The sequence below is a fragment of the Falco rusticolus genome, chromosome 4 (assembly GCF_015220075.1).
Source record: "Falco rusticolus isolate bFalRus1 chromosome 4, bFalRus1.pri, whole genome shotgun sequence".
Taxonomy (NCBI): domain Eukaryota; kingdom Metazoa; phylum Chordata; class Aves; order Falconiformes; family Falconidae; genus Falco; species Falco rusticolus.
This window is the reverse complement of record NC_051190.1, coordinates 61,338,777-61,366,408: the sequence shown is the minus strand read 5'-3', so window position 1 is coordinate 61,366,408 and position 27,632 is coordinate 61,338,777. Positions and strand designations below refer to the sequence as shown.

The window sequence follows — 27,632 nt, the reverse complement described above, 5'->3', positions numbered from 1 at the left end:
AAAAAAATAATTAGGAATTGGGTTTGAAATACATATATATGAATTTTGAAAACTTTGGTTGTATGCTTCATAGTGTGCATTTGTGAATGTTTGCATTTTGGGAGATGTTTTAAAAATATTTTTCAGGAATGGGAAAGAAATAATAACATTATTTGATTTTTCAGAAAGGCTTACAGTATGTTTTTGGTTTAGGTGCTAACAAGCATTAGAGCTGATAAAGACCAAGCCAATGATGGGCTTTCTTCTGCATTGCTTATTCTCTATTTGGACTCAGCAAGAAACCTGCCTGTAAGTTATATTCTGCTAGATACTCTTTTGCCATGGGTCTCTCTTGTGTACTTCCAGCATGTCTTGCTTGGTAGTATGGCACGCTGCTCTACTAACACACATTATGTCATGTTTTTTATACTTTCTCTTATTTCAAAACGTGTAATGTAAGGTCCACATTTTTAGTAGTATAGTATTACAGAGGTATCTTTAATAAAACATTACCCTTTAATCAGTGTGGTTTTTCTTAAAAGAATGCTCCTTTCCTGGACTTGAAAGGCTGCATGGTTTTATTACACAGTGTTTTCCATAAATAGTATGGGACTAGCATGAGCATTTTTAAGGAACTAACTGGGAAAAGGCCCACTTCCTTGAGTTAAGGTAAACCTGCTTGCTTTGGTTTAGGGTATCTGTGGTAGGTAGACTTGAAGGTACTGAAGTTCTCATCATGAAATCAATACTGTGCAGTTGGTGTTATCAGTGGCAGAATACTTGTCAGAGATTTCTGTGAAGTTGTCGTTTGGAGTATTGTTTATTTGCTTGTGCAAAATACAAAACAACAAAAAAAAGATGGTTCTGTCATTATATGGATTCTATTATGGGACTGTGAAATAGCTTGTTTATGACAAGCACAGACTGTTTTGTAGTTTATTTCAGGTTAGTACTGTTCCTGGTTGTAAATGGTAACAGTAATAAATTAAACCCTACCACAAATAGATATTTGAAGCATAACACTGAGTTTTGCTGTTTTTCGGCATTGCTATTAGATGAGAAATTCTGGAAGTGATGACTAAAATACACATCATAGAATAAAGTTTTCAAGCCTCAAATTTTTTTGCATGCATTTTGCAAATTTGTCCCCTCATCTTAAATGTCAGTTAAAACACTGCATCAGAGTGGTAACAAATGAAACTTTAATAGCCTAAACAATTTACATCACTGATTAGTGATTTCATGTCTGTTCCAGGGTGTACAGAACAGTGTTTGAGTGTTTGGAAGTAATATTTATAGGTTATCTTAAAAGCTAAAAAGATGCAGCTCATTTGGAATAGTCCTGCATCATCTTTTTAACTTCACTGTACTGAATTCAGTAGAAGTCTGTAACTTGGCAGAAAAAGAGTAGAATTACTGTAGTACAGAGTAAGCAGATAGAGAATAGAATTATGGTGTGCTTAACATCAGTTTCAGAATACTGCAACACACAGGAAAAGTCTGTCTGCCATCTGTTTTGTGAACTAGATTAATTTGAACCCATTTCTGTATTTTCTTGTTCAACTACTGGATTTTATGCAAACTGTTACAAGTTGAATATATCAGTTAAAATACACTAAAGTATCCTACTTAACATGGATAATTTAAAGTTCTGTCATCCACAGTTTCCAATTTTTTTCCATACAACTCTGCTTCTTTGTATTAGATTAGCTTTTGCAACAAATAGAGGCTTTGTCATAAGAGTAGGTTTTTCCATTCGAGTTTTAAACAAACATTCTGTAACATTGTCTCCCTCCTTCAGAAAGGTTAGGCTGCAAGTCTTGAGTTACGCCTACTTTTGGGGACAGTATTTTAATTTCACTGTCTTAATCAGTACTCTGATCAGTAGATCTCTAAACTCTAGGGCACAGAAAGGGGAAGTTCCTTGCACAAAGCTGACCAGTTAAGAAATTTGGGAACAGGATCCCGAATTTCTTATTGCTGTGTCAGCTGTTCTCTCTACAGTACAAGATTGCCAGAGTGGATTGAAAATAAGGATGGTCATAGTGTAGGACTTATTTAACCCTCTTTTTTTTTTTTTTTTTTTCCCTCCTTGCTCTAAAAGCCCAGAAAAGCAGTTGCTGCAAATGACTCAGTATTTAACTGCAAGTCATTTTCTTTCCAGAAGCGTGTTGTCAAGAATATGATAGACAGTAACACTGAACAATTGAAAATTCCATTTACAAATTTACAACAGTAAAATAATACAGTACTGTGTTAAATTCAGGTTGTCCAAAACCAGATACAAAAAAGCTTCACAGTTAGGTGGGGGGGGGAAATATCACAGGAAGACTTCTTCATGCAGGAGGACTGAAGAGATTCCTATAGATTCTACAAAGACAACGCTTAGATAATGTCATGGAGCTGCTAGACAAACTGCAGTGAATTATAGCAAGTACAACTTTGTCCATTTGATTCTAATATGGAACAACATTCACAGGACTAAACATGAAAGTCATCTGGCTTCTCATGTTGTGTCATATTCACTGCTGGGGTCATGTAGCATAACAGCAAAAGTAATTGCTCTTCAAGATTGCTTGTGTTTATGGGGAACAAAAAGTTCAAAGAGAATGAAATATTAAAATTACACTGACCTTTATTAATAGTTTTGAAGACTTTTGTCTACAACTTTTAATGTTACAGCTGAAATATTTCCTAGATGAATAAGTACTTTTTATTACCTTCAAAATGGATTTCTTAAGTTAATGCTTATCACTGGTACACTGTAGATCTTGTCATCAGCCTTGTTTTGTTTGAGTTATAGTGGATAATCCCCAGCACAGGGATTTCTTTCGCACAGATGTATCCTATTTGTGGGTTTCTGAGACACTAGGATGATTTATCTGACATGTATTTCAAGTGAAGTAGAAACAGTGTAGAAGGCTGGTCTCTAAATCTGCTTAGTTGGATCTGCCATATAAATCTTAACTACCAAGAGTAAACTTGGAAAGTGGGTAAATATCTTTGAATATAAATAAAAACAAAAAACCCCTTTTCACCTTGCTGCACTACTGAAAGTAATTTAACAGATAAAACTATTTGAAATGGCAAATATTTACTTACTTTTTGTTATCTGCTGTTTTCTCTGGAATCTTTTGACTGTTTTCCTTAACTTTTTTGTGTAGTAAAGCTGCTTATGCATTCATTCTGCCACAATCCCATCACTCTGCTTTCTCCTTCCATTTCCATCTTCCTAAGAGTATCTACGAGGGAAACTTTGGGTGTGGATACTTAAAAGAGAGGAGAGCATCGGGACTAGTCTTTTGTGAAAACACTACCTCACTCTATAGAGCACTATTTGTGAGTTCTCTGGTATTATTTGTATTGTACCTTTTATCTGCCAGAGTGTGGATTAGCGCTACTAAAGCCACTCACTCTAGTGGAATGAGAGCATGCAATTTGTTTTGCTGCATGGTTTCAACAAGTGTGCATTGTTTTTGTGCTATTTTTATTGCATTTTAAAGGCTACTTAAGTTTCATTGATCAGCATATCATTGGGTAAGTAAATAATGATAAATATGATAAAAACCCAAGATGACTTTGTTGCAAAAGCTTTTACATTTAACCTAAATTGCTGATTCATTGAGAAATGAAATGCATACTATCAAATGCATATTATATTAGCACACTGTATGCTGGTGAATTGTTGGCTTTTATTGCAAAGAAATGAAAATAATAAATCTTACAACCAACATCCTTGTAGTTGCTTTAAAAGGTGATGCACTCAATGTTTGTAAGAACTTGCAACCCCTCCACAGTGGTTCAAGTACTGCTTTAAAAATGGGTGTGGTTCTTTGTGCTCCCCAAACTATAAATTCCCTTGTAAATTCTGTTTCACTCCATGGTGCTCCTTGTTTTGCAAATTCCCAAGCTCCTTTTCTTTTTTTCAAATTAGTCTGTAGTTAAGAAAATCCAGGCTAGGCAGAACCATCAATTAATATATTTTGCTTGAATTTAATGTTACAAGATTATTACAAGCTAATGAGCATCTGAATGTCTTCAATCTGTAAACACAACCTTGGTATCCTCAATAAGGATGAGAATTTGTTCAGAATGAGAACTCCTTTGCCACAGAGACATGGGTATGCCGTTGTAGATTGTGCAGATAAATTTGTTGCTGGCTAGCTACTTTTGGCTGATAACATAAACCTGGATTTAAAAAAACCTTCCCCTCTGCCTCCCTCCCAAATCTCTTTTCTGTGGTTCTTTCAGTTGTTTCTGTGTAGAAGTTAAAGTATGGAAAAGTTACATCCATTACCAAAATTTGTTAAAATTTAGTAAATAGTGCAGTTCACAAACTATAGTTCAGTTATCTTGGTATTATACTGATATGTAGTTGCTGTTTCTTTAAGTTGTAAAAATACTAGATACATCCTAAAAATAATAATAATTAAAAAAAATTCTTGTTAAAGAGTGTAGCCCTGATGTTTTTGTTGGTCTTTAGGGTCTTTGCATTAGTGCATGTCATCTGCATATAATAACATCTATTTATACATTGAACAAAACTTTCAAAATCCCTGAAGCGATCTGCGAGTCAGAGTGGAACAGCAACCATTTCAGGATAGCCAGGTAACAGCACTCTTAACTGCCTTGCTCTGCAGTTGCATGCGTGCTAGTCCTGCAACAAGCAAGAGGATGAGATTTGGCTGGAGGCCAGGAGTGAGGAGAGAAGCGTAGTAGCCCAGAGGTAACTTCAGCAGTTATAAAACTCCATCTTGTTTTCAGGGCATCTTTAAACATGAGGTATTAAGCAAACATTCACACCTGCAAGTTCAGATATCTACTGAGACTGTGACATGAGTTACTTGAGGGGGGTGGGAAGTATTTAAAAGAGGGTTCACTTTATATGGAGAGAGGAAAATCCAGTGCCCTGAGTGCTCTCTTCCTTTCTAGACAGTTTTATTGACTCCTGGGAACCTAGGTTCATGACACCTAATTCAGACATTTACCCATCTAAATTGATTTATCTGCAGTTAAGGAGTATGAATAGTGTTCTTAGTATAATTTCTGAAAGTGAGTAGCACTAGTTTTATTATGTGTTATGTTTAATCATACATTTTGATGTATTCATAACATTTTTTCTTCTAATTTGTTGTCTATATAATATATAAATTATCCAAATTTTAAATCAGCTCTTACAGATAAGTGATTGTCTTCTGGTTATCAATTGAGGGCACGCTCACAGATTTAGAAACTTCTAAAGCCCCATTTCAATCCCAAGCAAGACTTAGTGAGTCAACAGAAGTAATGAGTTGTACTCCAAAGCATATTGAATTAGGACCTAGCTTAATAAGGAAACAGCTTGTTTGTTGGTATAATTTATTGGTTTGTTACTAGTGTTCACTGCAAATGTCACTGGCTGTTACAGAATGCTAACCTGAAATCTGGTTTATTCCACTGTGTCAGCTATCAGTGTAGTTCTTGGATACCTATTCCCTTTTCCTGTGACTGTAGACACACACAAAACCATAGGAAGACAATTCTGTCACCCAGGGGAAGACCTTTTCTTGGCTTTTTATATTGAATACTCCCTTTTCTTCTCCTAGTCTCTTCCTGCCCAGCCTTTCAGCCACCATCCTCATGGACCTGAAGCTCCTTCCCTTGAAACCTCAAGTCTGGCTTAAACATATTTGCCCCAGCTGATGTCCCTCTTGGCCTATCCTTGCTATGATTCCAGAGGAACTGAGACATGTTCATTATCCAGGAATCATTGGTTGTCTGCCTTTGTAATTGATCACATAGGTTTGTTTTTGACTTTTAAAATTATTTGAAATAATAATATAGGGGGGGAAAACCGTGTACTGAATATACAGGTGCAGACATGAAGGAAAGATGGCCAGTAAGTTAAGGGGCAGTTTAGGATTCAAAATTATCTTGATGAATTACAGATATGATCTAGAAAAATAAGGTACTTTTCCATAGAGTACAGTCATTGCATCCATATAAATATGGGATGGAAATAGTTGTCCGATGGATAGCCCAACAGCAACAGATCATGCTGTATCATATTGCTATGAAAGACAAACACCCTCCTGTATATAGAAGAGAGGAATGCAGCCTCTAAGATGTATGGACTCATCCTTCTGGTCTACTTAGCCGTTACTAGGCCCCGATTTTGGCTGCAGCAATTTAAGGTATGGCGGACAGCCGTAATGATAGTAAGAAAGCCAGAAAATGTGACTAGCAGAGGAAGAGAATTTAGCATTATGAGGTAACGATGGGGATGGAAATGATACAAGGCTGCTGCAAACAAAGTGGCTTTTTCATGTTTGTCAGAAAACAAGAAACAGTGCTTAAACTCCAGCAAGGAACAAACCCATTGGGCATTAAAAATGTTTCTAATGAGAAGGATATTTAAACATTAGGATTGATCTGTCTAGGGATATTGTCCAGTCTCCATCTTGGAAGGTCTTTAAGTACAATACAGGTAAATAGCTGTGGAATATTCCTTAATTTTATTTTAAGACAAATAATTATTTAAAAAATCCCATAAAACCAGCCAAAACTTATTTCTGATTTTTATCAGTTTCACCATGAAGTATTTGTCCTGAGACAGAAATTTTTAAGCTAAATGCTGGGAATCTTGCCATGTATATTGGACAACTTGAGGATATGGACATTCCAAAAGAAAACATAAAAAAGTATTTCTGCATAAAGGTTACATCTCTCTTCAAATTATAGTCGCTTTTGGATTTGAATTTCAGAAAGGTATTTCTTTTGGCAGAGCACTGATAATACCAGTTCCTGTTCATAAACCAGCATATTTTAAAAGGCCATTATGCAATTTTTTCTGTTGCCACACGCTACAGCTTTTAAAGTAGAATTCTCCCTTGAAACAAAACTTTGTGCTTAAAGAAAAAAACAGCTATAAGTATAGTAACTTGAAATCTGTTTTATTTCAAAATTCTGTTCTCTGAAATTATTTCTTACGACTTGAATGAAAATTTTATGTAACATTTTCGTACTTTATATGTATCACTTGAAGAACAATGTGTTATTCTTAAGCAGTTTTTTCTATTTTATTTTAATGGAAAGTAGTCAGGAGTTCTGTCCTGCTAAATCAGTTCAAATTTCTGTTGTTAGTTTATTTGCTTGTCTTCATTCAAGTAAAGCAGTAGACCTTCATTCTAGTTAGCGTGCTGTTTGTATCACTCATCTGCTGAAGAGGCTCGAATGACTTTGACTTTTATAATGATCTAAGTCCTGTCAGTACTTTCAGCATTGTAATTTCTCCCATAAGAGGACTCCTTCGCATAATTACTTGACTTACCATCAGAGAAGCTTCTATGTTGCGAAAATAGACCAAATTTTATAAAGGTTCATTCAGAGGGCAGTCCATAGGACATCAGGCATTCAATAAAACCAGTTTTGTGAATTTTCTTTATTATGGTTAAAAAAACACTGGTAAGGGAAATATAAGTGGACTGAAAGTGAGTATATGAGTTTTAAAGCAGAATACAAACATTCAGAGATGACGAGGAAGAAAAAGAAAGCTCTGTCAGACTTTTTTTTGTTGTTGTGGTTCCTTCATTGTTTTGTTTTAAAGATTTTTGGGGGTTTTTAGGTTGATTTTTTTTCCTGCTTTGCCCTATATTGTCATGTCATAATTAACCTAGTGAGATTTCTTCATTGCATGACTTATTAACCCTGCCTATGTTCATTCTTTCCTGACTTAAAAGCATAATCCATTAGAATTTAACCCTGATGGCTTGAAGAAGGCTGCTGTTCAGAAAGCCCTGAAGGTAAAACTAATATAGTTGTCCATTTAAGGTCACAAAAGTAATGGAAATGCACAAATGCCTGCAACACTTCTCTTACAACAGTGGATGGAATTTCTGTTGCCAGGTATCTATTTAGTGCAATTCCGTTTTACTTAAATTTGGTTTCAAGAAGCAATCGGGACATTGGTAAAATACTGTGGTGACTTCAGTTGTAGATCAGCTGAGTGGAGTATAGACTGTTTTTGAAGACTGGGGGGAAAAAATAGTCCTGAGAGTTAATTTGAAGTAGTGACTTAAAGAACAAGGCTGACATGAAAGCTAAGACATCTTTACATACTGAGTGATACTTTATTAGTCAACTCTGAATGACTAACCAATAAAATAAATCTTTGACATGTTTTGAAATAATCTTATTTCTGTTAGATGTTTCCAGAAGGATTTACATCTTTTATATAGATGCTAAATAAATTTAGTCCAGCTTTTTGATATGGAAGACGTAGAGTTGGGAGGCAAACTTGGAAGGCATAAGCCAAGTTCTCAGCTGGAAGAACTTGGACAAGAGGCAGTCTCTAATAGACTGTCAACAGCAAATCTGTCAGCAGCAGGTGTTAAGAGGTGCGTTGTGTGTGTAAATATTGCTGCCTATTTAGCATGAATTAGAATTACTTATATTTATGTATCAGCATAGGCAACAGAGTCTTTTTGTCAACTTCTGTGGTTTCATCATTTTATGAAGAAAAGGGAGTTTTGGGCACCTTTTTATGGACAAAATAAAACATATGTCACCTAGCATTTTTAAACACCATCAGCTGGAGTGTAATCTCACTTTCTCTTCCCTAAACGTTTGTATTCTGTTGTCTTTGATGAAAGCTAAATATTTTGGATTAGAAATAATGAAAAAAATGCGGCATTCATCCAAGAAAGGAGTGCTTTCTTAACAGTGTTTTTTCTAAAGTAAATTATGGTTATAAGCAGTGTGTCACATAAAAGTCAGGTAATATTAGTGAAAGTATGATGTCCAAAATATAAGTTCAGATCCAAAACTATCTAAAATATGCACATTCTTAATTTAAAAATGTAAAATATTTGAATCACTTGGTTGTAATTGTGACCTTACATGCATTAAGTAGATTTTAACTAACTTCCTGTTTACATACCTGATCTGTACAATTTCCTACATGGTAGAATTCAAAGTATATTATTAACCATGTATACGATATTTTCTAGGCCTTTTAAACTGCATTAACACTTGCTTGAGATGATTAACTTTCATGTCTATCTTTTCTTTCAGACTTAAATTATTGTTAGGTTAGTTTAACATTTGTGAAAGAAACATGTCGTTGGGAATGTTCCTTTTGTGTATATAATGTGTTTCTAAACTGATGTTTATTTTCACAGTTTGATGTAATGATATACAGTTGGTGAGCAAGGCTCAGATATGGCAGATGGTTGATTCTCTAATAAAGAGAATTTGGTAAACTGTAGAAATACACATCAGGTACATTATAGTGCATCTTCTTTTTCCCCAAACTGAAAAGTGGGGAATATCAATGTTCTGATATTACATGCAGTTTAATAATACTACTGCAATGTAAATAAAGTAAGCTTCCTGAGTTTGTGCTTTCTCCATATCTCCCATCTGCATGCAATATTCATTTTGCACTTTTAACTATGCTTCATTAGCTTTGGGGGTTGTAATGCTCATTGAAGGCTAAGAATTTGCACCTCAGCAATTTAATTCAAAGAAGATGGAAAGGACTCTAAAACTCATGCCTCTTTATAGCATTTTGCTTCAGCATATTTAGGGTAGTTGGATGCCTTCATGTTAAATGTGTTCACCAGTTACTAGCCAGTCTGCTATTGAAGTCTGAATGAAAATGAATAAAATACTGAGGATAATATAAGCACATAGTAGAATGCATATGATTTGTATTTTTAAGATGCAGACACTTAAATTTCAGCAGAGAGAGGTTTTGCTTTATTCTGAAGGCAAAGTTTTTGCTTTTTCTTCATCAGTCAGGAAAGAAAATAAACAGCAATCCCAACCCACTTGTTTTGCTGTCAGTTGGACACAAGGCGCAGGAAAGTAAGGTAAGTTCCTACTCTTTATACTCTGTTTACAAACATTTGGTGGTTCTGTGGCTTGGCATTGGCTTTCAAGCCTTTGAGTGTATACACTGCACTAAAAGTTACCACCAGAACTGAAATTGCCAACAAGAAGCCAAGGATCAAATGGGTGCTTAATCAGTCTAAACTGTGAGTAGAGATCAAGTTTTAACTATTTGTAGATGTTCTGATCTGCAGCTGGGATTCCTACAGTGGTGATTATACAAATAATAGTGTGGGCAAACAGCAGGCTTCAAATCTTGATCAGTATTTTGAAAACTTACAGAATCACAGTGTTAGAGAAATGCCCAGGTTGAAAAGGGCTGCTGAAGATCATCTGCTTGAACCTTCCACTTAAAGCAGGGCATTAGATTAGCCAGTGCTGTATAGCTCTCAGAACTTGAGATCCAAGTTCCTCACAGACTCCTGAATTGCTTGTGCACCGTTGTGCTGCTTTCCTAGAAAACATTAGCGTAGCTGAAGCTCTTGGTGAGAACCTGGTTCTGCAGGCCTGAAAACAGCTTTGAGTTGTCAGTCATCTCTCTCCTAATCGGGTGGTCTGTAACAGATGCTTGTCAGGAGGTCGATCTTGATGGTGTTCCCTCTGATTCTGATGTAAGGCATTCAACATGCCTGTCATCTTGTCCATTACTAGCCTCTGTGCATTCAAACAGCTCTTTAAAATAAAATAGCTATAGTGAAGCGATACCTATATAGGTAGATATATACAATATGGGTGTTTTGTTTGTTTGTTTTTTAAGTAAAAGTGTCAGTGAGCGAAAAGGAGAGGACATCTAATTTTACTTTTTCGTACATTGTCAAAAGTTGTCAAAAAGCCTAAACCAGATGATACAGTCTTAATTTTGATACCTATTAGAGAACGGAGATAGAAATTCAAGTCCTTTGTTCCTGGAGGTAGTGCTTTTCTTCTCTCTCCCCCCACCTTCCCCTCCATTAATGGCTTGCTGAAAGTAGTGAATTTGGCATGGCTATTTGGAGATTAGAGGGGAAAATACGAGTTTCTAGGACTTTTATTGATTTAGTTGAGCCCTTTGGAAAAGTACGAGAAGAGAGAATGTGCCAGTCTGAAGACACTGTGTTTGTTCATAGACTGGTGTGAAGTAACAGTTCTTTAGGAGGCGTTTTACTTTACATACAGCAACTTCAATGCAAAACATACCCTATTACATGTCCTGGGTATAGTTTTATATGTCATATTATATATGCCTCGGGTAGATCCCACTTGGCCTTTGTTTAAATATGTCAGGCTTCAGACATAAATTTTGCAAAGCCAAAATGAAAAATGTACTCAACTTTTGATACTGTCTTTATTAGACAAAACTGTTTTATAATTGTATGCTTCCTGTTTTCAAACTTTAGATTCGATACAAGACCAATGAACCAGTATGGGAGGAAAACTTTACTTTCTTTGTACACAATCCCAAAAGGCAGGATCTGGAAGTTGAGGTATGTTGTCTCACTCTCTTTAGATACCTTTATTTTCTAAGACGCTGCAGTATTAACATTCAAACATTACAGGCTGTTACAAAATGAGACTGAATATGTTGTGAACACCATAAAATTATGCTTAGTGTTTTTTAAGATGAGGCTATGAAATGTTCATTTGCATTGACGTCTAAAAGGAAGAAAGACTATAACCAATCAGTCACCAGAAGAATATAGTTGATTGTTGTCTTAAAAGATAAAAAAAGTATGTTTTGATACCTGTTTCAAACCTTAACAGTCTTAACTGATAGCAGAAAATACTGTTATGTATGGCTGGTTTGTTTCCTTTCTCATCCCAAGGAAGTCTTTGCTTTGCCCAGATACTGTATCCCTTTACACTGATGACATGTATTTACCTAGTTCAGACAGACTGAAGTGTAAATGAGGACTGTTCTAGTTACTATTCCTCTAACAGTTGTGGGAATTCATTTTTAACACAGACCGTTTGGAAACTGTGTAGTTATTTTGATCAAGGGTCAGGTAGATGTAGATGTGATGGTTAGTTTCCTGTCTTGCTTATGCTGTAGAAGATAGGGATGAAGAAACTCGGCATTCCATATACTTACTGTTTCCTTCTTCAACGTAAAGTTGTCTTATGATCAGGGAAATTTTGTTGAAGAACAAACTACAATCAATATTGTTTTGTTTTTTTGTTCTCAAATAAAACTGTAATCTCCTTTTCTTTCTCTGAATTCTTACAAAGCAGATGATATAAAATGACTTAGCTTCTGTGTTCCTTCAGGTGAGGGATGAGCAACACCAGTGTTCTTTGGGGAACTTCAAACTGCCTCTAAGCCAGTTGCTAGAGAGTGAAGATTTAACTATGCATCAACGGTTCCACCTGAGCAACTCCGGTCCGAACAGCACTATAAACATGAAGATTGCACTCAGGGTACTCTAAAGCTTTTCCCATTGTAAATATCTGAAAGCATACTTAAGACTGTTGTGACTCCTGGTCTTCTAGCTTTATGAAAAAGATAGTACATTCCCTTGGGTTCACAAGGCTAGTGATCTGAAATCACCTTTATCTTTTCTAGAAATGGAACTGAGTCCTGATGGTTTAAAAAGAATAAAGTTTATAGGGAAAGAAAGTACCGTCCTAGTAGTAGAAAAATTCGGTCCAACTTTCAAGCAAATTGGAGATTTGAAGACAAAAATTGATACCTGAAAGTTGGTTTGTCTTTTTCCCCAGCAAAATAATTTGGGTTAAGATAGTATATCTCTTTGCAGACACTGTCAAACATATGTTAACTTTGTTATTTGTTCTTTTCTACAGCACTTTCTTGCTTACTTGTTGTTAATAAATCAAAGTAAAGTATAAAAGAGAAAGTAAGGATAATGAGTAAAAACATGTGATGTAAGATTAAATTTCAAAAAATTAGAAGAAAAAGATCATAGCATAGCTTTCCAGGTGGCTAGAGCTGTAAAATAAATAGCACTTGCACCAGAAATGTGTAGAGTGTGGAAAGGGAATAATGAGGAGACTAATTCTGAATGGAGAATTTCACATTTTTTTTATAGTTAACTGCAGTTGCCACAAAAAAGATGGGGCTATGTTTTGCTGTGCAGAAGGTTTCCTGTTATAGAGTGAATGATAGTGTCTGAACTTAATTTGTCACCAACCAGTACTCTTGTAGAAACAATTTTTTTCCTGTTTTATTATACTGGAAAATAGTTAATACTATATGTATTTTTATGGTATCTAGGTCCTTTCTCTTGAAAAGCAAGCAAGATCTCCAGATCATCAACACTCAGCCCAAGTAAAAAGGCCATCTCTTTCCAAAGATGCAAGAAAATCATCTTTTAAGCCTCAGGTTCCTGTCTCACCACCACCTGATTCAAACAAACCTGTTCCAGCTTCCCCAGTGACTGATAGTGACAAAAAGACTGATACAGCTGAAAAAAGTCAGCCTCCCAATGCCAGCCCTCACTGGCCAACAGATCTCAGCCGAAGTTCCTCCAGTCTTCACGCCTCTAACTTTTCTTATTCTCCCAGCCACCTCTCAGTCAAAGAACCCACTCCTAGCATAGCCTCAGACATATCTCTGCCTATCGCCACACAGGAGCTACGGCAAAGACTACGACAGCTTGAAAAGTATGGTGTACATTGCTTCGTTTTGTAATACATCTAAGTTAATTTATAAAAAATGCCATCAGTGCAGCCAAAGAGTGCTTAGTTTGCATTTCAGTAATATTTTTTACTACTGCAGTTTGAGCCTAGCATTTGAAAATCAGTCGTGATTTTCTGTTTCCTCACGGTACCTCAGTTAGATAGATCTTGCAATAAGAAGTTACTTTACCATTGCAATAATCTGCAAGATTTAGTCCACCTTGTTTTCGTAACTAAACTGCTGTAGTGCTAAAAAGAGTGGGATGGTAAGAGGGAAGGATATTTTTCGATACAATATTAATAACTTTCATGGCAATAGTTGCCTGTTTCACCACTGAATCCTGTTAGCATTAATAATAAGCCAATTGAGCTGAATACAGCTGGTCTTTTTAAATTAGAGGTATAGTTGACTATAAAGAATGTTAAATGAAAGTCAGTTACTACTTAATAAGGATTGCTGCAGCTATGCTTTCTTAAATTCTCTATTAATTTTTGGTCTTTACTTGCCTCAGTGGGCAGCTATACTCACCAGTAAAGATAGCTGAGTAGCCAGTCTGCTCTGAATAGGAGAATGGTAACCATTAATTCCCTATTCATGTAGTTCTCTGTGAATCTAAGTAGAAAGATTTCAATTTTTTATTTGTGAGGGACTGAAGTGATTCATCTCTTTCTCTGTCAGAGTTCATAGAATCAATAGTGTCATACAGCTTGGAAGGAACTTCTGGAGGTCAGTCAGCCCTCTGCTCAAAGCAAATCCTACCTCAATGTTAGATCAGGTTTCCTGGGCCTTGTCCATAAAAGTTTTGAATATCTCTAAGGGTACTAGATTCTATAAACTTTCTCAGCAATTCCACTGCTTAACCACTCCACCATGACAATATTTCCTTATTTCCGACTGGAATTTATCTTGCTACAACTTGACTGCAGCCTCTTGTTCTTTTACTGTGCACATACACGAGGTGTCTGTCTCAGTCTTCTCAATAATGTCTGTTTTAAGTAGTGAATCACTGCAACTGAATCTGCTCTTGGCAGTCTCTTCAATTTGTACAAACCCATTTCCTTTACCATCTGCTTATGTGCTCCAATCTCCCATGTCTCTCTTCCAGCCCAAAACTGTGTTAGATTGATAATTTTGATAAACGTTGAAATACTGCTCCTTATTTAAACCACAAAATTTCATACTTTCTCATTTGGTTAGAATGGTAAAGCTACAGCTAAGGAGATCCTTTATTGCAGCCCCATGTTTTTGGGTGCTCTTGATTTTTTTAGATATTTTTATTTTAACCAAGAAAATACTGGACGTGAAGCACTTCATTCTAGTTTTTAAAGTGAATGACTTGAGAATTTTAATGGAGCAATCACTTTTTAGTAGCTGTTCACAAAAGATGCCCACACTCCCTTGAAGTAAAGATATCCTTCAGGTATCTGAGAAATGCTAAACTTCCATATACTGTCTTGTATGGAATGGAAAACACTTGCAGTCAGTATACACAAACTAAAACAAGCATTTCCTAGAGATGAGGGAACTCTGCAAATATTGGCCATTCTTTAAAACAGAAATTCTTAAACACAGTGCTTGCTTTTTATTTAAGCATGGCCTGTATTTATAAGTGTAAATTGATTCTACTCTTCTTTTTGATGTGGCATGCGCTACAGAAAAGTGAAATGGCTGTGTTTATACCGTGATTTGAGCTTTTAAGACAGTAAGTGCGTTTAAATATCACTATTTTAATCCCAAGAATATCTATATTTCTACATTAGGGGATTTAGAAAAGAATGAGCTGGCCTTCTAATTGGTTCCTAGCCATAAGTAAGAGTGGTCCGTGTCTGAGTTTTTCATTGCAGTTTGCATGATTATTCTTTCCAGTCTCCTAGATACTGCTTTAAAGTTTATTTTGGAGTAAGCAAGTTCTTTAATAGTAGTGGTTTTCAAAGTACTGAAGAACAGATGATCTCTAAGCTGATAAGAACACCTAGCTTATTTTGGAGAGTAGAGGTGTTGCACAAGGAACTGAAGTACCAGAAACTGGTGAAGATACGCTCATACACTGATGTGTGCTCTCTTCCATGTTGGTCTAGTAAAAACTTAAATGGATAATACATGATTTCTGGAAAAACTTTTTGGCATGTATTTCAGTTAGGTCTTACTTCAAATCTGCATTGTAAATACTAAGCGTAACATTCTACTTTTTCCTGCAGTGGAACAACTCTGGGGCAGTCTCCACTAGGACAGATTCAGCTAACAATTCGTCATAGTTCACAAAGAAACAAACTGATTGTGGTAGTGCATTCCTGCAGGTAAGCAGAAAATAACAAATTTCATTTCTGTGCATATTTCTTTGTAAACTTTGTGATATCTTGACTTACCTTCCTGAATTCGTTGTCTGGATGATCTTTGTCATTTTTAAAACAACATAGAGATTGTAAGTATGTGTAAATACAAAAATATACAGAGCTATGCTCAGAATCAGTAAAAACTTCATTGAAGATTTTACTGTGATTTTTGTCTGAATACCCTGTCAGATTTTAAATGAAAAAGGCATGTGGATTTTTATCAGTAGTGTCTAAAACATCGTGAACAGGCTGAATTTTTCCTGGGATGACAGCAGAATTTTTGGAAAGCTCAATCTAGATTTGAGTTGGAATTTAAGAAATCATGGGCAGACAGCAGAGCTAGGAATACAACGTTTATTTGATTTTGTACAAGTCACTGCTTGGCACTTTTTCCAATTTTTCTTTTCCACTGCTGTTTATCTGTGTGCTCTGTCCTGTGCATCATACTTTGTGCAGGATATCCCATAATTCATTCGTGTACTAAATTAAATGATAGTAATGTAGACGCTTATATTCAGCGATGTCTCATTCATTTTCTAAGTGGTTCTCCTTGTTTTTTGCTGGTCACAGAAATCTAATAGCGTTTTCAGAAGAAGGATCCGATCCATATGTGCGAATGTATTTATTGCCTGATAAGCGACGATCAGGAAGAAGAAAAACACATGTATCAAAGAAGACATTAAACCCAGTGTTTGATCAAATGTATGTTTTAAACTATGGGTAGTAGGTTTATATCATGTAATTGCAATGCTGCTGAATTAACGCTTCTGTTTACCTGAACGGATGAGCTGTTGAAACCTCTAGTTGTCACCAGACTTGTCATACCTTTCTCTCCTGCTGTAATAGCTCTTCCCATCCTTCTATTCCCTGTTATGACTGTAGACCTTCTCACTCTTTCACCAGTTCTTTCTTCTTTTTTGCCTTATCCTATGTCAGTTGCATCCCCTTTGGGCTGGTAGCTAAAAAGCAGTGTGCACCTTCTGGCAGGTGGTCAGAACATCAGTGCTTGCAGCTGGCGGGTGCCGTTGGTATCCCTTACTGACAGAAAGCATGTTGTCTGACTGGCTGATTGCCTGGCTGATAGATGCTGCCTCCTTGGCAGGACTGGCCAGCCAGTGTCTGTTTGTGATTGAATTGTTCAGTTGATCAACCCAGTAGCACCTCTCAGCACCCAGGGACTCAGGAATTTTCTTTGTAGGTTAGATATAACCTATAGAAATATAACTTGCCCACAGGTTGGAAGTTGTGCAAGATTGTGCTGCATAAAAAATCCTTATCTTTGTAGTCAGCTTTTTCATGGTAGTTTCCCCTCACACTTGTACCCATCACTTTTCAATAAAGGTGACCTTTCTCTACAGACAGTTAAACTGGGGAAAACACGCTTCAGTCCATTCTGTCCAGGGGGAATCTGTAAATCATTGGTTAGAGGCTCTGGGAGGTTTTCCTGATGGTACAGCGCTTTCCTGTTTATTACAGATAATAGACTTGGTTTTGTCATGGTTTAACCCCAGCCAGTAACTTAAGTACCATGCAGCCACTTGCTCACCCCCACGCCCTGCCCAAGGGATGGGGAGGAGAATCGGGGAAGTAATGTAAAACTCAAGGGTTGAGATAAGAACAATTTAATAATTAAAATAGGAAAAAAAACCCCTAATAATAATAGTAACAGTTATAATGAAAAGGAGGGAGAAGGGGAGAGGAATAAAATCCATAGGGAAGGGATTAAAAACCCAGTGATGCACAATGCCATTGCTCACCACCTGCTGAGTAGTGCCCAGCCAGTCCCTGAGCAGCAATAGGCAGGCCCTGCCAGCTCCCCCCAGGTTTTATACTGAGCGTGGCATTCTGTGGCATGGAACAGCCCTTTGGCTAGCTCAGGTCAGCTGTCCTGGCTCTGCTCCTTGCCTGTGCTCCTCCAGCCTTCTCACTGACAGGGCCTGAGACACTGAAAAGTCTTCGACTTAGTATAAACATTAGTTACCAACAACTAAAAATATCTATTATCAGTCTTATTCTCACACCAAATCCAAAACACAGCCCTGCACCAGCTACTAAGAAGAAAATTAACTCTATCCCAGCTGAAAGCCAGTCAGTTTTACTGTGCCTTTCCAAGTAAAATGTACTGCAAAGCAATAAAGCTGCTGGAGAACTGTAATGACAAATAGATGTAGATTGTGGTATGGTCTTGCCCTCACTTTCTGTAAGTTTCTGACCTAGAAACAAAATGCATTCTTCCTTAAAAGCTGATGGGTTTCCTTGGTGTGCCAGGAAAGAAAATGAGCTCTGGTTATCAAGGACTGAGGATCAGTAAGACTAACCAGCCTTTCCATTTTGGAGACTAGCAATACTGAGCTGGCAGTATAGTAGGATTCCTCATTCTGCACTCTGTAGAGTCAGTGGCTGACTCTTTGTTTAGTTTTGTGTTGTTTGCTTTTACCAGTGGCTTCTAGAGACTAAAGGTAACAAAGTCTCAAACATTGGATGTTGGTACTGATCAATATCATTGAAGAAAAATTTTAGTCAAAAACATTGGGATCTTTTTCTCCATTATCTCAGACCTTCTTTTTTGTTTTGGGAGGGGGGTGGTTGGTTATGATTTGAATTGTTATTTAGCTGTAGGAACTGAACTTGCACTTCAGGTACAAAATTTTCTCTAAAGCATCACTTTGCCTGTCAGATTTGATTTCAGTGTTTCCCTGCCTGAAGTACAGAGAAGAACACTAGATGTAGCAGTGAAGAACAGTGGTGGCTTCTTGTCCAAAGATAAAGGGCTGCTTGGCAAAGTAAGTTGACAACAAGCAAATTCTGTTAATGCAGCATGTTATTATTATATTAAGACTAAAACCCTCTTGTGATATGAGCTTGTTAGTGTTGACTGAAGCACCTGATTCACGTGCAAAGCTTTTAAAAATTATAGATTGGTTAGATGTTAAGCTTCAGTAAGAAAGGAACAAACTGCAGAGACAGGTATAAAAACATGAGGCATCTTCCAGAGAACTGTAAGTTCTGAGGCTTGCAGTAACAAAACAAACCTGCATGTCAGACTTAGTAGTCATACAGTCAGAGAAACAAAATAACCAGTAGAAAACAGGTGGTATCTCAGAAAATGTTCAAACAAAACTGGAAAGGCAAGCAAGAGTACTTAGAGAAACACACGGAACAAATGTGTGTTTAGTAGTTGTAATTCCAGATTGTAGAATCCAGGAGAAAGAACTGCTACTAGAGATGTACCCAATGCCAAAACCAGCTATTGAATTCACTTCTCTGCTCTGTAGGCACTCATTAAATCATTCTATTTCCTACACATATGATTTGGAGCATGCAAAAAGGAACAGTAAATTCCTGCATCCTTGCAAATTGATGTGTTTGAGCTCTGTAAAGCATGAGAGATACCAGAATCATGGTCAGTCCATGGTGAGCGGTGTTCTTAATTTTCCTGTTTATTAGGAAGGCTGTTAGCATAAACACATCAGCTGACTGCCATTGCTGAGATAAGCCACGTTCAGAATTTAAGGCTGTGAGGTGCTCTGGGACTGTATCGCTAAAGGGTATATAGATTTTTAGGTCAAAACCAACAACTTGAAACTTTACTACAAGTCAAACAGCAGATAGCTGTGATGTCAAGGATGTAAAATAAATTGTTTACTAAGGGCATTACTTGTACTGTAGTTTACAGGATTGTGAGATTTGATCTTTAAAAGACATAGAATGAAAGACACACACAGTGCATTGATTGCTCATTTAACTTTCCACAGTTATTAATACCTCTGGCATCTGAAGAACTTGCTAAAGGCTGGACCCAGTGGTAAGTATATTATTTCCTTTATTAATAATACTACTGCATACTAATAATAACACATACTGTGTTAATAACAGTTTTAATAATACATGCTAAATGTAAAAAACATTTCCTTTGTTTTTTTCATTTTCAGGTATGATTTAACAGAAGATGGTACAAGGCCACATGGTGCAAGTTAGGCCCATGGATACCAGGAATTCCCCATGCATAATTTTGCCAACCTTTATATATTTTTTGAAGCGTTCTTCTCACAGATGTACCAATATTATTTTTATAGCTTTACTGATTTAGTTCTTAGACACATCCCTAATAAATTTATAACACTTGGTCATTTTATGTAGACATAGCCTTTCCCATTGTCAAACTTTGTATTTTAATTTGCTAAACGATTGTATGTGTTACTGTAATGTGCAATAGTACAGTAAAGTAACTTTTGTGTTTAAATTGATCTTTATGACGACTGTACCTATTAGAAAGTGAAAAGGTTATGTTCTGCTGTTTTCCTGCCTCGTTTTATATCTCACCAAGGTATAGTGTACCATGTAAATATATACTATTTTTTTATAATTCTTTCATGCTGGCTTGAATTCAGAAGAAAATTAGATAAAGGATATAGATATTTTCTTCTTAAATGCATGTTATTTCTTCAGATGAATCTCTTTCGTCTTTGCAGCACAATGGTCTTAATCATGTTGTGATATTCTTCAAAAACAACTGCAGAAAAACATTTTTACTGTATTGTGTTTCTGGCCCAGTGTGGCTAGCTTAAAATGTACAAAACATTAACATTTTAATATTTATATATAAATGTATTATTCAAAAGACAAGCTATAGAATATTATAAATAAAAATGAGAATTCTATACATTCTGTATACATAGAGGATGAGGTCCATGAATCACAGTTTCTAAATCTGAGTTTTCATTTAATGGAATAAACATAACAAACAGTACAGTTTTATTTTACAGATTTTTTTTTTATTCCTGTACTCTATAGTACTAGACATGTGACCTTCTGAAGGTATGAGAACATGGATTTTTCTGTATTATTAAAAAAACCAATAGTATCTATAACCACATAAAACTGTCCTTACTGCCATTTTCACTGATTTATAAGGTATCCAAATCAGCTTGCAATGTAAGTTCATATAGTAGGCATATGTACAAGACATATGTTATTTTTATTATACAATACTGTGCTTAAATAGTGTGATATGCTATACCTTCTGTAATACTAAAATGGAACACCAAATAAGGAAGTGTGGAACTGAGTTGAAACTGACTGTCTTTGCAGTTGCTTCATTGCAACTTGGTGTGCTTGGTGCATGAAAGAAATGCACTGCAGTGGTCCACACAGCTTTCTTGAGAAATAATGGCATTCTACTGAAGCATTGCCATAGTCTACTGCAAGACTACAGCAGTGATACACTTAGCACAAACTGATAAAAGTAGGCAGTTGAGAGCTGAAGGGAGAGTATCAGCCTGAACAGCTGAGCTCGTAACTCTTAATTTTATGAATTTGGAGGAATACTTTTTTGTATTCAGAGCTGATTTTTCCTTTTCTGGTAAGTTTTCTCAGACTGTTATAAAAACGTGCGTTAAGTATCCAAGAGAACAGTTCAGCTCTTTCAGAGCCAACGCCCTCATTCTTGGATAAGTATGCAATTAGACAAAGTATATTATTTAGCTAAGATTCTGGCACGATGTCTCAGCCAAGAAAGAATTTTAAAGCAGAAGAATAAACTCCTAAAATTAGCTTTATTGTAAATTACTGACAGAACCTTAATTCTAGATGTAGAATATGCCTACATTACTAGATGTACCAAAGTGCCTACCATAGATGTAGCTTTTTGTCTTTTTCAAGTTTAAGAATTGACTCATTTCAGTTTGTCTAAATTCAGTTTAACATGAACATTTGTCACGGATGTGTGTGACATGCATGCATACACCTCTGTACAGTGATGGCCTTCTTATTGCCACATTTATTCAAGACAATTTTAACAAACAAACTTTTGCATTGTAAATTTTGCTGCTGTAACTTTCTGATGGACTGGGCAATAGAGAGGTTCTTTGTAAGAAAATATTTCCATTTGAAGGCTTTGCTCTATATTGGAATGTATTAGTATCTATATATATATATACACTCATCTATTCATATAAAATGTAATATATTATGAAATACATATTTCCTTTACTAGTTCTTCATTAAAATGTTAAGAATGGAAAGGCAGAGAATTACTGTTAATGCAATGAAAATGCAGAAGGTGAAAGCTGATATAAATCAAGTCTAAGAGCAGCAGTTTAGCATAATTTTATTTTGCCTTGGTTCAGCCTGAGGTTGAAGGGCTTTTTGCTGTACATCTCAGCTAGTGACTCCCCAGAGTTTGATCTGTAGCTAACAAATGGGCTGTTAAACTGATACGGTGTTTCAAGTCTTAAGATTTTAGAAGACTTTGCACTTAAAAGTGCATATTCTGTCATCTGAAGTCTCAAGGGGGAAAATAATGCTGTGTTTGGGTAAATGTGAGACAATAACATGAAGTGAATAAATGAATAAAGTATATAGGACAGGTTTCCAAAGTAGCTCACAACCTAAAATTAAGGATAGATTCTTAAAAGAGCCTGGTTCCCATCTAGGAATCTAAAATGAAGAAACTGAATTACTATAATTCAGCAACAGTAATTCCTGTTGACTGTAATTGGTCCTGGATGCCAAACTCTTTAGAAACATTCTCCTGAGTTTGGATCAGAATATGACTGCCTAGATGAGACTGATTCTTTTTATAACGGAAACAAACCTCTGTATCATAGTTAACAAATTCTGATTGTTCTGTTCATATGGAAGTAGGAAGGCCGAACATCATTTTTCCTCTGGACAAAAATTGCACCTCATTATGAAGTCAATATATTCAATATCAACTGATAGCTTTTTATGTAGTTCTTGTTTATTCTGTGCCTTAAAATATGAACAAATGTTTAAGAAATGGCTAAACCCAAGCTTTGTTACCTGTATGTACCAACACATGTTCTCTACTGTTGAAACTGTTTTTAGAATTACTCTGCTTCACTGACAAGAAAACCAGCTTTCTTAATTATAGCAGTATTATAACCCAAACTCAAATCCGCATGCATCTCACGTGGATTGGGATTAAAAGAGTTTTAATTTTCTGTCTTGAATCCTTTATCAGAGCTGCAGCAAATGGTGAGAGTTGAAATGAGAACAAAGGGTAATCAATTTTGTACAGATTGCCTTTTTTTGCTCATGTAATTCTACATTATGATGCATGTATTTATTCAATAAATGGTTCATATGGAAGTCAGTGTGTTGCTTCCCTCTACACACACACTCCCTTTTCCTCTCCTTTGCATATCCCTGTCCTAATTGGTAATACGATGAGGTGAATTTTAAAAATAGTCATGTATGTTGACTACTCTAGCCTAGGTAGCCTTGCTGTAAGGTGTGTAGGCAGATTTTTGCATTTTACATGAGAAGTGCAGTCACTTCACTGGGGAGTTCCATGGCTGTGCATCTGTTCCGTCTGGAACAGATTCACGTGTAAGAATGAGTAGGTCCTTTGTTCAACTTAAGTATCTAGGTGGTTTTTTTCCTCTTAAAATGATCAGTTGAACAAATTGCCACCAATCAAGCACTGACTAATCAATTGTCATTAATTATGTTTTCAAAAGGACCTAGAACTGCATGTAATTGCCTTTTAGATTTAGAACCAGTGGATTTCTGCATGTGGCGTTCTTTCCTGTACTTCCACCTGCTTGGCAAGGCAGATACTGATAGAACATACAACTGCGTACTGCGTAAATAAGAAAAGGGGTATTGGGTTCTCTATTACAGAAAAACAGCCATAGAAATTACGCTGTTTGCATTAAACACTAATTTATAATTAATTATAACATAATTAATTATGATACATCTTCCCTTAAACAGCTACAGCTTGTCTGAATTATTAATACTTAGCTTTCATCAGCTATAAATAAAAGCTGCAGAAGTTCATCACCCAGTTGCTATCATGTTTAGAAGGAACCCCACTGGATAATCTTTATTGATGTTAACTACAAAATTATGTTCAGTTGGTTGGTTGTTTTTTTTCCTAGGGGAGATATCTGCCTTTTTTAATGGACTAAAGGGCTTCTGCTAATCAATGGGAAGGCAGCTAAAGCCAAGTAGAACGCGTGCCCGCCTAACTCCCTCATGGCAGGGTGTTTCGGGATGGCACACTTTCTGGCAGTGCCGGTGCTGATCAGGTGTTTGCATTTTTCAGACTTGGATCAAAATCAAACCTCCCATTCAGTCCTGTAAGGCAGGTGGTAACTGGATCAGCACCTGCAAAAAAAATGCTGCTTATATATTCACAAGATCTTGTTAGAGAGCAGGAAGAATTGTGCAAGACACTCCTCCAGATGGATTTGGTATTAATTCCATAGGCTCAGCCAAGCCTAGACTTTCTTAATGTTTGCTGTACTGTTTAAACAGTTTAAACATTTAAACTGTTTAAATGGGCCGTCACTTAGTTCATCCAGTCTCCGCTGAAGAGCAGTTTGCCAACACAGTTACCAGTAGGGTTAATTTAGGTAATTTCTCAGCTAAGAGCTAAATATAAAAATTGGTTTCCTATGAGGTTTCTGGTTTAATCAGTTTATATTTGCCCCCAAACAAACTCCGATTGTTGGACGGTACCTTTGGTATTTGGTAAAATGAACCAAAACTTCAGACAGTCCCAGACCTATTTGTGGCTGTTGCTGCAGGAGTCAGGCGATTTAATCACAAATAGTGGTTTTATATATCTTAACAAAGTGTCTAACTTTGTCATTGCATGCTCTTCTAAGGCCATCAGGCTCAACATTCTCAGCCACCTTTTGAAATACATTATTTGAAAAAGGCAAAGCAGCTAAAGTAAAAAAAATCTGCTTGTATTCCTTTCAGTGTAACGCAGTGTATTTAGCGGCTAGGTAAGGTGGCAGCTCTGGGAGGCAAGTTCTCTAACCTGTGTTCACGTGACGGGGGTGATGCTCTCTGTTCTCGCTGCCTGCAGGGGCTATTGCTTGCCTGTCACCTACAGTAGAATCCATTGAGCTGACTACCCCGTATCTGTTCCCTCAGATGCTACCGAAGCGAAGCCAGCCTGTCTTCCCCTGTTTCTTTGAGTCCTCGGTAGGTGTAAACTTGATTGCAAAGGAATTAAGGGCTAATGGCGATCACTCTTCCCTTTAAGATCCGCACAGGTTCGGGGACAGAGGAAGCTAGGCAAGATTCCAACCTTTCACGCTCAGGCTGTGGTAGGGCTGGTTCGTGGCTTGGGGACCGCGGGGTCTGTTCCTGCCAGGACTGGATAATCCAGCTGCCCTCAGAGCCGGGCATGCAGCATCTCAGCCTCCGTGCAAGGGATGACACGCAGAAAAAAGCTGTGATGTCCCAGCACCCCGACTGGGCTGTGACTTCATCCATCAGCTGTCTGGCAAGAATCCCATGTGTGACTGACGATCGATTTTACTTATTTTCTAAGCAATGTAGTTCCTTTCAGCAGGAGGTTGGACTAGACGACGTGCTGAGGTTCCTTCTTACCGGAATTATTCTGTGAGTCTCAAGTATATTTTTCTAAAGGTTAAAGTAAAATCAGTAAATCTCCTGAAACTCTTGGCCCGTGCAGTAGGTCCTGCTGGGCATTTTGCTGCCTGACCCCAAGCTGTCAGGGCTGGACACGTGGCAGCTCTGGCTGGGCGAAACCAGGGAGGCATAGAGCAGGAAGTTGCAAGCTTTGTTAAGTCAGGATGCAAAAATTGTGTAGCGATTAAAAATACATTAATCTATGCAAAGAACTTGAGTAGCCATGTAGATAATGCTAGCAAAGCAATAATTATCTGTAGGTGCTGAATGAAGGTCATTAATTTCACCAGATCGCTGTGATGAGATCACTAAAACAAAAAACAGTGCACGCATTTAATGGCAGTTCTTTCCAGCATGGAATTTCAAATAAGGTTTTTTAATCCTCAGTTGGATTTGCAAGCCAGTGTGGTGTTCTGCAAACTCTCAGAGACTGCCAAGTGGAGCTTACTGAGCATTTCACAAATATTAATGATTTAATAAAGAGTATTCTGCAAGACAGTTCCAAGCAGACTTCAACATGGGAGAAACACTTCAACTCATAGGCTGAAATCCCTGGCATATTTTGCATGGGGTTTTGTTGCTATCTGGAAGTTCAGTTGAGGTTACTGTGTTGAATTTTTTCAATCCTAGAATTTATAGGAACCTTTATCTGGTTTTGCATGAATCATGGAACGTTCTCAGAGCTAAAGGTAATATGCTAACCACTGAGTAGGTGCTCTGTTAGTAACCTTCAGCTTTGAGCACAGTTGGATAAATTTGACAAACTGTGACAACAGCATCCAAAGAACTGGGATTGTCCCTAGACCTGCCATGCGTACAGGTGATGGAAATGAAATGAAAGCTAATGAAAATGAGTTAATGGAAATGGCTGTTTGGGACTTGTAGAAGGGTGTTTGTAGCAATGCCAGTTCTTTGTGTTTTATTTGGTAAATCATTATTTTGCATGTAAAATAAGTTGGAATTGAAGGTTTAAAATACTAAGATCAGCTTGCTAAAAAGAGGTGTAAATCTTAGTTTTAGTCATTTGTTCTAGGTCATTTTTTTATTTAATATGCTTTTTCAAATTCAGATTATTGGAAGTGTAAAAAAATGCTTCATTTGTAACGTTTTTTTATAAAGCGTTTTTGCTTCTCATATCTTTTGCAATGAGACTTTAAAGTTTTAGCATTTGTATTCATTACTGCACAATTTTTGTTTTCTGAATACACCATTACATGCCACTAGATGGTAGTGCAGACTATTGTGAAGCCTTTTTTGCTGCCTGTGCACATTTTTTTCTTGTACAATAATGAAGCGATCTGGATTCTAGGCATCTTTGGGAGTGGAGCTGGAAGTCATCCTAGCTTAAAAGAAGTGAAAAACAGGCATGGTCCCCCGGGCACTCCACTCTCCCCCTTTGCTCTGAGGCACAGGTGATACTAAAAGAATGGAGTTTCATAATGGAGGTTAAGAATATCTGGATTCAATTTACCAAAATGTTTTTGTGAAAGCATTTAGTCATGAGGCAGCAGGAAATACACAGCTGGTCCATGATTCAAGGAAACATGAAACTTCTGGAAGATTAAGGTTCTAAGTTCATTTGAAACATCATCATGCTTTAAGTATTTATTTCTACTGTTGGCTCAAGCATGAGGCTGGAAACTTGGGATATCTAGCAACAGTGAAATACATCATGGAGCAGCACAATAAACACAGGGTGGGGAAAAGGAGCAAAGATCAAATTCTACTAGAAAAAATACCTCACACAACAATTTCCTTCGTTAAGAACACGATCAGAAATTGTCTGCCAAATCACACTGTTGCAAGGTCTTGTGATAGTCAAACTGATGCACAGAACAGTAATAATTGACAGGTATGTCTAAACTAGTGAATGTGTGAGAACTTTCAAGTGCCTGAGTCCAGATGTATCCCCCCACTCTGACACTGCGCGGAGCAAGCACTGCGCTCGCTCGGTTCCCGATGTGTTAGTTTTGCATGAGGGAAGCTGGACATGCAGCCCTTAAGAAAAGCATGATGGGCTTAGGTTAGGTTCCTGGTCCGGATCGGCAACAGGGGGAACACCCACGTCTCAGCCTTGACAAAGCCAACACTGATGTGAGAAACAAGTAAATGGTGGTACATTCTCCAGGCAATGTAGTTTGTTGTGTGTTTCTGTACAGATGTACATGTACACCCCCACCCCCACCCCCTATATATATAAACTAATATGGATAAGCCAATCATGTCCATTCTGATATTTATACAGTATTTGCATGTTTCATATTAGATGGAACAGAGATGGTGTCATGTCTAGACGATGCATGTCTATCGTAATTAAACCTTTAAGAGCACTTGTAAAATTAATAACAGTATTTTTGTACTTTAGAAACAATTCTTCTCTTTGTCCATAAAGAGTAAGATAGTGTGAGATCTGAGAGGAG

General features: G+C 36.9%; 1 protein-coding gene across 2 annotated transcripts in view; it reads left to right on the top strand.

Moving 5' to 3' along the window:
• Positions 1–22,908, top strand: part of ESYT2 (extended synaptotagmin 2) — an 84,363-nt gene extending 61,455 nt beyond the window's left edge. Inside the window, exons 13-23 of one of the 2 annotated variants that reach the window (XM_037383686.1) lie at positions 193–288; positions 7,698–7,760; positions 9,756–9,830; positions 11,226–11,312; positions 12,094–12,243; positions 13,058–13,446; positions 15,661–15,759; positions 16,366–16,497; positions 18,473–18,578; positions 19,551–19,600; positions 19,728–22,908. In XM_037383686.1, the coding sequence (XP_037239583.1) occupies positions 193–288; positions 7,698–7,760; positions 9,756–9,830; positions 11,226–11,312; positions 12,094–12,243; positions 13,058–13,446; positions 15,661–15,759; positions 16,366–16,497; positions 18,473–18,578; positions 19,551–19,600; positions 19,728–19,773 (1,293 nt within the window). In that variant the 3' untranslated portion in view covers positions 19,774–22,908. The remainder of the gene's footprint in view (positions 1–192; positions 289–7,697; positions 7,761–9,755; positions 9,831–11,225; positions 11,313–12,093; positions 12,244–13,057; positions 13,447–15,660; positions 15,760–16,365; positions 16,498–18,472; positions 18,579–19,550; positions 19,601–19,727) is intronic. The other variant, XM_037383687.1, reaches the window with a different exon arrangement.
• The last annotated feature ends 4,724 nt before the right edge of the window (positions 22,909–27,632 follow it).